Raw genomic sequence first — 13,223 nt, forward strand, 5'->3', positions numbered from 1 at the left:
TACTGTCAGAGCTGGGGTGTAGAGAAAGAATCATTCAAACATTAAAGGTCGATAGATCTCTGATAATAAATGAATAGAAATCTGATAAGCTCGGTCTCTCTTTGGATCTCGTAAACCTGAGGGAGCAAACACCCCAGTTCAAAATACTATAGATGTGCTTTAAGTTAAAACACCCTCAGTCCTGTTCCTCTTCACACTCCCTGAAAACCAAGTCACACTGATTCCCATCCCTCAAATTGAATTGTTGTTCATGATACAAACAGGATGCATTGGAATTAATTTCCGACGGAAAGCACCAAGGAGGGTGATTTATTGCTTCAATGCACATGACAGCAAAAAGCAGAGCGAACAGAAGTTCCAACTGAAAATGTCTTTCCAAAGAAGATGACTTTCCTTGGATAACATCTTTATGTAACGTTGTACTTTGACAACAGTCAGCCAAGGACAGATCATTTCCTGCAACTGCAACCGTTGACATCAACCCAAACCAAGTTGTGAAAGAGTGTGGTTGGTCAACTTCTCTGATCCTGTGGGTGTGGGGTAGATAGTTCCACTGCTATGAGGAAGTAAATGATTCAGTGCAGATCCTTTGACCGATTTAGAGACACTTGTGCTGAAAACGGTGGATACTTTTGCCGGGACCATGAGGTTCACCGCGTTGCTGCTCCTCACTTTGATATCAAGTAAGATTTTCCAGTGCTATATGTGGAATGCCAGTTCACGTTTATGTAGAATCTTCATCTGAGGAAAATGGTTCAAAGTTGTTCACAGAGGAGTGAAGAAACACAGACTCTGGGCCAAAGGAGGGCAGGTGGAAAGGGTGAACCAAAAGCTCAGTCGAAGAGATGGGTTTTGAAGAGGGGGAGAGGGAGTTGGCGAGGAGAAGAGTTTTGACAACGGAGTCTCAGAATGTTGGATCTAATTGAAAACACGGCCATTAATGGTGGGGCACTTGGTTTCAGAGGAATGGAGAGTCCCCTCAGGGAGGGGGATAGTGGAATATCGGAGGACATTTCAGGAATGTGAACAGATTAGTATAATTTGCAAATTAACCTCGAAACCCACATGGCGCTCACTCCTGCCACCCAGAGATAGCGACAGGAATAGAATCCATCATACCTTTCATACCTGAAGTAATAAAAAAAGAGAGGAAGATGGGGAATAGGACAGCCTGGATAGTTCTTCCTGAGAGTTCTGCAGTTTCAATGATGGGCAGTAGAGTTTCTTTCTGTGCTGTGAAATACGGTGACAGAGTGGTTAGCACTGCTGCCTCACAGTGCCAGGGACTTGGGTTCGATTCACAGCTCGGGTCACTGCCTGTGCGGAGTCTGCACGTTCTCCCCGTGTCTGTGGGTTTCCTCCGGGTGCTCCGGTTTCCTCCCACAGTTTGAAAGACGCGCTGGTTAGATGCATTGGCCATGCTAAATTCTCCCTCAGGCACCTGAGTGTGGCGACTAGGGGATTTTCACAGTAACTTCATTGCAATGTCAATGTCAGCCTACTTGTGACACGAATAAATAAACTTTACTACTTTGCCCACATGGAAATCAAATATCTCGGGATACGGATTAAACCCATTACTTCCCAACACATTAAGCAAATATCACGTTGAAGAAATTCTTGCCTGCGCCCTCAACTATCCTCCCTGCCATCCTATCTGTTGAATAAGATAACACACCGTCATTTCTGACCAATTAACATCGCTTCATAATATATATTAACTTTACATTTTAGATATTGCGTTTCTGCTTCAAATGCGATTAAAGAAACGTGGACAAAACTTCTGGGGACTAAAGGAGCCTCTATATTCATCGAGAATGTGGCTTCACATGACCCAGGTTTTTACCTTTGTAAAGTATTTATCAGGCTGGGAAGATGAACGAGATCCCAGCCCTGGTGCTGAGGTTCTATAATTGAGGCCATTACCTGATTCACTCCTGCTTGCGATAACACAAAGGAAGAAAGGACATTACTCGAAAAGCAGGATATATTGTTCCTTCTGGAAGAGTACAGGCTTGAAATCGACTGGCTTGGCCTCACCCCAGTGCTAGGCTGAGGGGCTGGCCTGCAGAACGTGCTTCTTTCTCTCGGTGAGTTGGTGTCGCATTCCTGTACCCCACATCCTACTGCAAAGGCAGCTGTCCCAGAACACATCCAGTCACCAAATGCATCACAAAGGTGGCCGCTGTCACGATTGGCTCAATCCTGAAAGAGCAGGCCCAAAGTTTGTATGTACTTGGAATATAGTGTTCAATTCTGGTCGCCACACTACCAGAAGAATGTGGAGGCTTTGGAGAAGGTACAGAAAAGATTTACCAGGATGTTGCCTGGAATGGAGGGCATTAGCTCTGAGGAGAGGTTGGAGAAACTTGGTTTGTTCTCACTGGAGCGACGGAGGTTGAGGGGAGACCTGATAGAAGTCTACAAGATTATGAGAGGCATGGACAGAGTGGATAGTCAGAAGCTTTTTCCCAGGGTGGAAGAGTCAATTACTAGGGGGCAGAGGTTTAAGGTGCGAGGGGCAAGGGTTAAAGGAGATGTACGAGGCAGATGTTTTACACAGAGAGTAGTGGGTGCCTGGAACTCGTTGCCGGGGGAGGTAGTGGAAGCGGATACGATAGTGAGTTTTAAGGGGTGTCTTGACAAGTACATGAATAGGATGGGAATAGAGGGATATGGTCCCCGGAAGGGTGGGGGTTTTAGTTAAGTCGGGCAGCATAGTCGGTGCAGGCTTAGAGGGCCGAAGGACCTGTTCCTGTGCTGTAATTTTCTTTGTTCTTTGTTCACAGAACACACACACACACACACACCCACACACACACACACACATACACACACGCACACACACACACACACACACGCGCACACACATACACACACACGCGCGCACACACATACACACACGCACACACACGCACACACACACGCACACGCACACACACACACATACACACAACCACACACACGCACACACACACACACACACACACGCACATACACACATACACGCACATACACACACATGCACATACACACATGCACATACACACACACTCACGCACGCACACGTACACACGCACACACACACATGCACATGCACATACACACACACGCACATAAACACACATGCATACACACACACATGCACAGACACACACATGCACACACAAAGACACACATGCACATACACACACCCACGCGCACACATGCACATACACACACACGCACGTACACACACCCGCACGCACACACACACACGTACACACGCACATACACACACATACACACGCACATACACACACATACACACGCACATACGCACACACGCACATACACACACGCACGCACACACACACGCAGATACACAGACACATACACATACACACGCACAAACACATGCACATACACAAACATGCACATACACACACACACAAAAACACACACACACACTCACACACACATGCTTGCACACACACACACACACAAGCCCATACATGCACACACTCACACAAACATATGCACATGCACACACATGCACATACACACACACACTCACAGACACATGCACACACACATATACATAAACACATACACACACATACACACCCGTACGCACGCAAACTCACATACACACACACATAAATGCACTTTATACACACACACATGCACATGCACGTACGCACACGCAGACACATGAACATACACTCACATGCACATGTGCACACACAGTCATACACACCCACTCACACACACACGCCCACACACATATATACACACACATACACACACACAAACACATGCACGCACGCATGCACACACTCACATACACAGGCGCACACACACACAGACACACAACTCACACACACATGCACACATACACACACTCACACACGCACATACACGCACACACACATGCGCGCACACACACACACAAAGACACACACACGCACACGCACGCACACACTCACACATACATGCACACACACTCACATACACATGCACACACACACACTCACGCAAACACACATGCACACATACATACACACACACACATGTACACGCACACACACACGCATACATGCACGGCACTCATACACAAGCGCATACACACACATACATTCACATGCACACACGCGCGCACACACACACACACACACTCACACAAACACACAAACACACGCATACACAAACACACACACACAAACACACACACGCACGCACACACACACTCCTCTCACTCCCATACAGACACACACACTCTCACTCCCAAGGACACACACCCACACAATCCCTCACACAGACATACACGCACACTCACTCATTCCCTCACACACAGACTCTCACTCTCTCTCACACACACACACACACTCTCTCTCTCACTCTCCCTCCCACAAAAACACTCTCCCTCTCTCACTCCCACACACACTCACTCACACATTTGGGGCTCTGCTCAACAAAGTCTCACCCCTGGGCCTTGTGGCCAGCTCTCCTCCCCAGGACCTCCTCAGCCTTGTCCCCGGGCCCAGTTTGGAGGTGCTGGAGTTGGGTTCCGTGCACTCTGACAGCAACACCCCACTGGTGGAAGGGCACGATGAGAGGTAGTTGTGGGAATCTTGGGATTTTAAATATGAATATTAATTATAAAAATGAGGAGTTACATTAACCCTTTACTGCTCACTTGTTACATCTCTGCTGGAGTATTGGGTACTCCAAGTATGGGGATATAAAAAGGGGCGGCACGGTGGCACAGTGGTTCACACTGCTGCCTCACAGCGCCAGGGACCTGGGTTCAATTCCTGGCTTGGGTCACTGTCTGTGTGCAGTCTGCATGTTCTCCCCGTGTCTGCATGGGTTTCCTCCGGGTGTTCCGGTTTCCTCCCACAGTCTGAAAGGCTTGCTGGTTATTTGCATCGGCCAGGCTAAATTCTCCCTCGGTGTACCCGAACAGGTGCCGGTGTGTGGCGACGAGGGGATTTTCACAGTAACTACATTGCAGTGTTAATGTAAGTCTACTTGTGACTAATAAATAAACTTTACTTTACAATTCTGGGCACCACACCGAAGGAAGGAGGCAAGGGCACAGAGTGGATTTACCAGGATGATGCCAGGGATGAGGGAGTTTAGTTATGTGAACAGATTGGAGAAACCGAGATTATTGTCCTTGGAACAGAGCAGATTAAAGGGAAATCTAATCAATGTATTGAAAATGAGGAAGGGTTTTAATACAGCAAGTGGAGAGAGCAATTATTTCCTCTCGCTGGTGGATTGGTCACCAGAGATCATAGATTTCAAATAGTTGGAATACAAACCAGTGGATAAATGAGGGGAAATTATTTCATGCAGAAGATTGTTATGATGCGGAATACACCACCTGGAATGGTGATGGAATGAGATTCCAAAGGAACTTTCGGAAGGCAGTTGGACATGTGTTTGGAGGGGATTAATGTGCAGGGTTGTGGGGGAAGCTGGGCCGTGGGATTCAATTGGACAATAAATTTCCAAAGAGCTGGCACAGACATGACAGGCCGAATGTCCTCCTTCTCTGCTTTAAGATTCTTGATTCCAGTCCCACCTAGGACGGTGGCACGGTGGCACAGTGGTTAGCACTGCTGCTTCACAGCTCCAGGGACCTGGGTTCGATTCCCGGCTTGGGTCACTGTCTGTGTGGATTTTGCACAGTCCCCTCGTGTCTGCGTGGGTTTCCTCCGGGTGCTCTGGTTTCCTCCCACGGTCCAAAGATGTGCGGATTAGGTTGATTGGCCATGTTAAAATTGCCCCTTAGTGTCCTGAGATGCATAGGTGAGAGGGATTAGTGGGTACAATATGTAGGGATATGGGAGTGGGGTCTGGGTGGGATTGTGGTCGGTGCAGACTCGATGGGACAAATGGCCTCTTTCTGGACTGTAGGGTTTCTATGATTTCTATGACTTGTGTGTGTCCCCTTGTGAAGCACTGGCTAGCATTGGACCAAAAGGATTGTCTACAATTGGTCGTTGGGATATTTTCAGCTTTCTTAAAACGTTATGTTTCACCAACAGTTTTATGGACACAAACTGCCTCGATAGTGATGAAAGCTGCAGTGGGAGAAACCATCACTGTGGAATGTCCACAGGCAACACAGCAAAAACACCATGAAATCTGGTGGTGTAAGAAAACTTCATATAATTATTGCAATCAGATATCGAGCATTGACGGAGCCAGAGTCTGGAATGGTTATGCAAGAACATCGATCGCTAATACCAATGGTAACATTTTTGTAACCATACAACAACTTCAGAAGACAGATACAGGAACATACTGGTGTGGACCTCAACAACACAACATTCTCCGTCCTTTAGATGTTATAGTACTGGAGGTTTTCTCAGGTAAGAATATTTCAGAAGATTGATTATAGCTCTGATAATGTGATCTGGCTGCAATAACACAGGACAGCTGCTGTGTGCTGTGTGAACTCAGATTAATAAAATATTATCACAACTCCTGATGTACAAGTAGTGACCTCCCATACTCCCATTTCTATCCTTTTCCATTAACCTATTTCCACATCCTTTCAATTTATACTCTTACAAACCAAAAATCATATTCCGCCCAAGACTCCTTTATTGATTCTTTCATGCGATGTGAGTGTCTGGAACAGCATTTATTGCACATCCCGAATTATCCTTGAACTGCCTTCTTGAATCACTGCAGCTCATGAAGTGTACGTACACCCACAGTGCTGTTAGGGAAGGAGTTCCAGGATTGAGCCAGTGACGGTGAAGGAACGGCGATATATTTCCCAGTCTGGATGGTGTGTGTTTTGGAGGGAAGCTTGTAAGTGGTGGTGTTCCCATGCACAGGTTTGGAAGGAGATTTAATTCATTGCTTTGTGTTTCCAGAGTAACTTGTATTAGATCGAGGGTGACTCAATGTGGTTTGAATCAATAAAGGCTTTATTGCCAACAATATGGCATGCTTGCCTTCATCAGACTGGGCATCGAGTATAAAAGTTGGCAAATTATGTTACAATTGTCTCAAACGTTGGTTAGGCCACATTTGGAATGCTGTGTCCAATTCTGGTCACCACACCACCAGAAGGATGTGGAGGCTTTGGAGAGAGTGAGGAAAAGGTTTACCAGGATGTTGCCTGGTACAGAGGGTATTAGCTATGAGGAGAGATTGAATAAACTGGGATTGTTCTCCCTGGAAAGACGGAGGCTGAGGGACAACCAGGTAGAAGTTTATAAAATTATGAGAGGTATAGATAGGGTGAACAGTTGGAAGCTTTTTCCCAGGGCAGAAATGACAATTACAAGGGGGCACAATTCAAGATAACGGGGGAAAGGTTCAGTGGAGATGTGCGGGGGAAGTTTTTTACACAGAGGGTGGTGGGGGCCTGGAATGCACTGCCAGGTGAGGTGGTTGAGGCACATTTAAGATTTAGATCGATCGGCATAGGAACAAACGGGGAATAGAGGGATATAAGCGGCAGGTCGAGATAGGTCAACATGATCAGCACAGGCTTGGAGGGCCGAAGGGCCTGTTCCTGTGCTGTACTGTTCTTTGTTCCTCACAATAAGAATATATATATATATACACACCAAGGTCAGACTGAATTACAATGCAAATCTACTACCCGGCTCCCTGGCTCCAACTGCAAGACATTCCTCAACCCGTGGTTCACACCCTCTTGCCGATTGGCTCAGCTTCCAGGCTTCAGAATCCACAGGGCCTGACCCAATCACATGGCCCTCTAAACACTCCCCCACCCCAATTAAAGGGCCACAATCCTTCCCCCTAAAATCCGAAATACAACTATGGAGGAATAAAGAACAGGATTAGTGTTAAAATGAAAAGAGTAACAGAAATGGAAAACTCATCGAAGGTTTAATCAGTCCAGAGAATTCCAGTCTCTGGACCTGAATGTTTGTACCGCACTCTCCACTGGTCCATTTGAGGCTGCGTGGGAAGGTGTTGACCTCACATGGTGAATGCCATTGGACTTGAGGAATTTTTGGTTTTCTTCCACAGTGAATGATGTGCCATTGTCCGACACAACCACTTCCGGAATGCCACGGATAGCAGAGAATTTCCTCAATTGATCAATGGTGTCCGTGGCTGTTGGGGACTTCATCAACTGCATATCCGACTACAACTAATATAAGAAACACATGACCCAGAAATGGCCCGGCAAAATCTATATGTAACTTCGACAAAGGTCGACCAGGCCATTCCCAAAGATGCAAATTCATCTGTGGTGGTGAAGCCCATTGAGCTTCATAACTAGAGCATTGACGAACCATCCGTTCTGTTTCCCTGCCAATGCCTGGTGAAAACACATATGCCTGGGGCCTTCATTCTACTTTGACCTCGATGACAGTGGTGCAGTTCTTGTAACAGGAGTGAAAGTTAAAGTCATAAGTCGGCTTACATTCACACTGCAATGGAGTTACTGTGAAAATCCCCGAGTCGCCACAATCCGGCGCCCGTTCGGGTACACTGAGGGAGAATTTAGCGTGGCCAATTCACCTAAGCAGCACGTCTTTGAAGTGTGGGAGGAAACCGGAGCACCCGGAGGAAACCCACACAGACACGGGAAGAACATGCAGACACGACACAGACAGTGACCCAAGCCGGGAATCAAACCCTGGTCCCTGGCGCTGCGACACAGCAGTGCTAACCACTGTGCCACCATACCTTCCTGGAGTCATCTCCCCAGGGGTGGCACGAGAAACTCTCGCCACCCGCAGCAACACCCCATCTTCACAGGTTATCTCCATCCTTCTACTTTGGTAGGGTTTGAGCTACTCTGACTTATATCACCACCCTCGTATTACCATCTTCTTTACTTCTGACCATACCGGCTCTCTTTTTTCCACAGTTTTATATGTTTCACCGAGACTGGCAAGGTCTCTACCAGATGCAGAGCCAGTATAATCTCTTGAGGAACCGGTGGTGGTGCGACTGTTTGTGGCAAAGGCAACAGCTAATTGCATCAGCTCGTGATATCTGCGTTCCAGGGTGATGCTGAAACGTATAACTGTACGCTGCAAACAAAGGAGCCCATCTCTGCATCCTTACAGAGGCAATTAGTGGCACCGGCTTCTCTAAATAGACCTAACAATGGCTTGTGGCCTGAAACTATTGTAAAATGTCGCCCATAAATGACCAGCAAGTTTTCCTCATCTCTCTGGGAGTATTTCTTTTCCACATTTGATCCTGTCTCTCTCTCACACACACACTCTCCCCCTCACTCTCTCTCATTCTCTCGCTCACAAACTTTCTCTCACTCACAAACTTTCTCTCACTCTCAATACCACACACACACACTCTGTCTCTTATTCTCTCTCGCAATCACATACGCACTCTACCTTTCTCTCACTCTCTCTCACTCTCTCCACACACACACACACACACACACACACTCTCCCTCTCACTCTCCTCCAACCCCTCCACACACACATGCACACACTCTCTCTCTCTCTCTCTTACTTACTCTCTACCTCACACACACAATCTCTCTCACTCCCGCGCACACATACACACCCACACGCACACACACACACAAACAGCAGTCACCCTCTTCCACCCTCCATCCTGGCCTAGGACTTTGCTCAACAGAGTCTCACTCTTGGACCTTGTGGCCATCTCTCCTCCCCAGGGCCTCCTCACACTTGTCCCCGGGCCCAGTTTCGAGATGCTGGAGTTGGGTTCCGGTGCACTCTGTTAGCAACACCCCACTAGTGGAAGGGCAGGTTGAGAGGCAGTTGTGCGATTCTTGGGGATGGCACGGTGGCACAGTGGTTAGCACTGCTGCCTCACAGCACCAGGGACCTGGGTTCAAGTCCTGGCTTGGCTCACTGTCTGTGCAGAGTCTGCTAATTCTCCCCATCTCTGTGTGGGTGTCCTCTGGGTGCTCAGGTTTCCTCCCACAGACCAAAAGACATGCTGGTTAGGTGCATTGGCCATGCTAAATTCTCCCTCAGTGCACCCAAGCAGGTGCCGGAGTGTGGCGACTAGGGGATTTTCACAGTAACTTGGTTGCAGTGTTAATATAAGCCTATCTTTGATAATAAAATAAATAAATAAAATTGGAGTATTAATTAGGGAAATGAGGTGTTCCACTAAACCTTTACTAATCACTGATTAGGTCTCTGCTGGAGTACTGGGTTCAATTCTGGGCACCACACTCGAGGAAGGAGGTCAAGGCCCTGGCAAGGGCACAGAGCAGATTTACCAGGATGATGCCAAGGATGAGGGTGTTTGGTTATGTGAACAGATTGGAGAAACTGGGATTATTGTTCTTGAAACAGAGAATATTAAAGGGAAACCTAATCAATGTATTGAAAATGAGGAAGGGATTTAAAAGGCAGTTGGACATGTGTTTGGAGGGGACTAATGTGCAGGGTTGTGGGGGAAGCTGGGCCGTGGGATTCAATTGGACAATAAATTTCCAAAGAGCTGGCACAGTCATGATAGGCCGAATGTCCTCCATCTCTGCTTTAAGATTCTTGATTCCAGTGCCACCCAGGACTTGTGTGTGTCCCCTTGTGAAGCACTGGCTAGCATGGGACCAAAAGGATTGTCTACAATTGGTTGTTGGGATATTTCCAGCTTTCTTAAAATGTTATGTTTCACCAACAGTTTTATGGACACAAACTGCCTCGATAGTGATGAAAGCTGCAGTGGGAGAAACCATCACTGTGGAATGTCCACAGGCAACACAGCAAAAACACCAAGAAATCTGGTGGTGTAAGATAACTTCAGAAACTCGTTGCAATCATATACCGATCATTGACGGAGACAGAGTCTGGAATGTTGATGCAAGAACATCGATCACTAATACCAACGGTAACATTTCTCTAACCATACAACAACTTGAGGAGACAGACGCAGGAACATACTGGTGTGGATCTCGATATCAAAACACTCTCCATGCTTTAGATGTTGTAATACTGAAGGTTTTCTCAGGTAAGAATATTTCAGAAGATTGATTATAGCTCTGATAATGTGATCTGGCTGCAATAACACAGGACAGCTGCTGTGTGCTGTGTGAACTCAGATTAATAAAATATTATCACAACTCCTCATGTACAAGTAGTGACCTCCCATATTCCCATTTCTATCCATTTCCATTAACCTATTTCCACATCCTTTCCATTTATACTCTTACAAACCAAAAATCATATTCCGCCCAAGCCTCTTTTATTGATACTTTTATGAAAAGTAAGTGTCGAGAACTGCACTTACAGTCCATCCCTAATTATCCTTGAACTGCCTTCTTGAATCACTGCAGCTCACGAGGTGTACGTACACCCACAGTGCTGTTAGGGAGGAAGTTCCAGGATTGAGCCAGTGACAGTGAAGGAACGGCGATATATTTCCCAGTCTCGATGGTGTGTGTTTTGGAGGGGAGCTTGTAAGTGGTGGTGTTCCCATGTACCTGCTTCCCTCCTCCTTCTAGGTGTTAGATGTTGCAGGTTTGGAAGGAGATTTAAATCATTGCTTTGTAATAGATCGAGGGCGACTCAATCTGGATTGAATGAATTAAGGCTTTTTTGCCAACAATAAGAATATACCTATATATACATATACATGTGCAACAAGGTCAGACTGAATTACAATGCGAATCTACTACTCGGCTCCAACTGCAAAACGTTCCTTCATCCGTGTTTCGCACCCTCTTGCCAATTGGCTCAGCTTCCCACCTTGACAATCCACAGCGCCTGACCCAATCACATGGCCCTCTAAACACTCCCCCACCCCAATTAAAGGGCCACAATCTTTCCCACTAAAATCCGAAATACAACTATGGAGGAATAAAGAACAGGCTCAGTGTTAAAGTGAAAAGAGTAACAGAAATGGAAAACTCATTAAAGGTTTAATCAGTCCAGAGGATTCCGGTCTCTGGCAGAGTGCCTCAGTTCAGTGGTTTGCTCTCCGAAGTTTAAAGGGCCAGACGGGACAGACAGACTCATCAATCCAGGGTCTGGTGGCTCTTCAGCAGCTTCTGGTTCCTCAGTCTCCACAACCAGCGGTTGCTGCGCTCCCACATTCTCCACCAAAATCCCAGTAACCAACCCCGGCAAAGTTCAACCAACTGCAGGGGGCACCTGTTGATCCTCTGCGTCCATCACTCTCTCCTCCTTCGATGGTCTACCTGTTTCCTGAGCTGACAGCTTTGTATCTCCACAACGTCGGAGACCGGTCCTGTTCTCTCCACAATTTTACCAGCCACCCAGGACGGGCCTGGTGTAAAATACCTGACCAAGACTGCACCCCCACTTGAAACACTCTGTTTCCTTTTCTTGAATCACAGTTTTCCTTCTGAAAGACTAACCTAGCCTGCACACTCCCTGGCGAATTTGGAAACATCATGTCCAGTTGTGTTCTGAACTCGCATCCCATCAGCAACTCTGCTGGAATAACCCCTGTGGTCACGTTTGGGGTGGGGTTATAAGACAACAAAAAACTGTCCATACAAAAAGGAAGAGAACAGTTTACTTGTTTTATTATTGATGATTTGAATGTTTGTACCACACTCTCCACTGGTCCATTTGAGGCTGCGTGGGAAGGTGTTGATCTCACATGGTGAATGCCATTGGGCTTGAGGAATTTTTGGAATTCTTCCACAGTGAATGATGTGCCATTGTCCGACACAACCACTTCCGGAATGCCATGGATAGCAGAGAATTTCCTCAATCCATCAATGGTGTCCGTGGCTGTTGGGGACTTCATCAACTGCATATCCAACTACAACTAACATATGGCCCAGAAATGGCCGGCAAAATCTATATGTAACTTCGACCAAGGTTGACCAGGTCATTCCCAATGGTGGTGAAGCCCATTGAGCTTCGTAACTATGGCATTGATGAACCATCCGTTCTGTTTCCCTGCCAATGCCTGGTGAAAACACATATACCTGGGGCCTTCATTCTACTTTGACCTCGATGAGAGTGGTGCAGTTCTTCTAACAGGAGTTAAAGTTAAAGTCACAAGTAGGCTCACATTCACACCAATGAAGTTACTGTGAAAATCTCCATGTCACCACAATCCGGCGCCTCTTCGGATACACTGAGGGATAATTTAGCGTGGCCAATTCATCTAACCAGCATGTCTTTGGAGTGTGGGAGGAAACCAGAGCACCGAGAGGAAACCCAACAGACACGGGAAGAACATGCAGACACGACTCAGACAGTGATCCAAGCTGGGAATCAAACCTTGGTCCCTGGCGCTGCGACGCA

At 46.9% G+C, this 13,223-nt stretch overlaps 1 protein-coding gene across 2 annotated transcripts in view; it reads left to right on the top strand.

The window, feature by feature from the left end:
• The first annotated feature begins 583 nt into the window (after positions 1-583).
• LOC144511802 (polymeric immunoglobulin receptor-like) overlaps positions 584-13,223 on the top strand; it is a 36,669-nt gene continuing 24,029 nt past the window's right edge. Inside the window, exons 1-3 of one of the 2 annotated variants that reach the window (XM_078242138.1) lie at positions 584-683; positions 6,039-6,365; positions 10,624-10,950. In XM_078242138.1, the coding sequence (XP_078098264.1) occupies positions 644-683; positions 6,039-6,365; positions 10,624-10,950 (694 nt within the window). In that variant the 5' untranslated portion in view covers positions 584-643. The remainder of the gene's footprint in view (positions 684-6,038; positions 6,366-10,623; positions 10,951-13,223) is intronic. The other variant, XM_078242139.1, reaches the window with a different exon arrangement.

The sequence above is a fragment of the Mustelus asterias genome, chromosome 25 (assembly GCF_964213995.1).
Source record: "Mustelus asterias chromosome 25, sMusAst1.hap1.1, whole genome shotgun sequence".
NCBI classification, from domain to species: domain Eukaryota; kingdom Metazoa; phylum Chordata; class Chondrichthyes; order Carcharhiniformes; family Triakidae; genus Mustelus; species Mustelus asterias.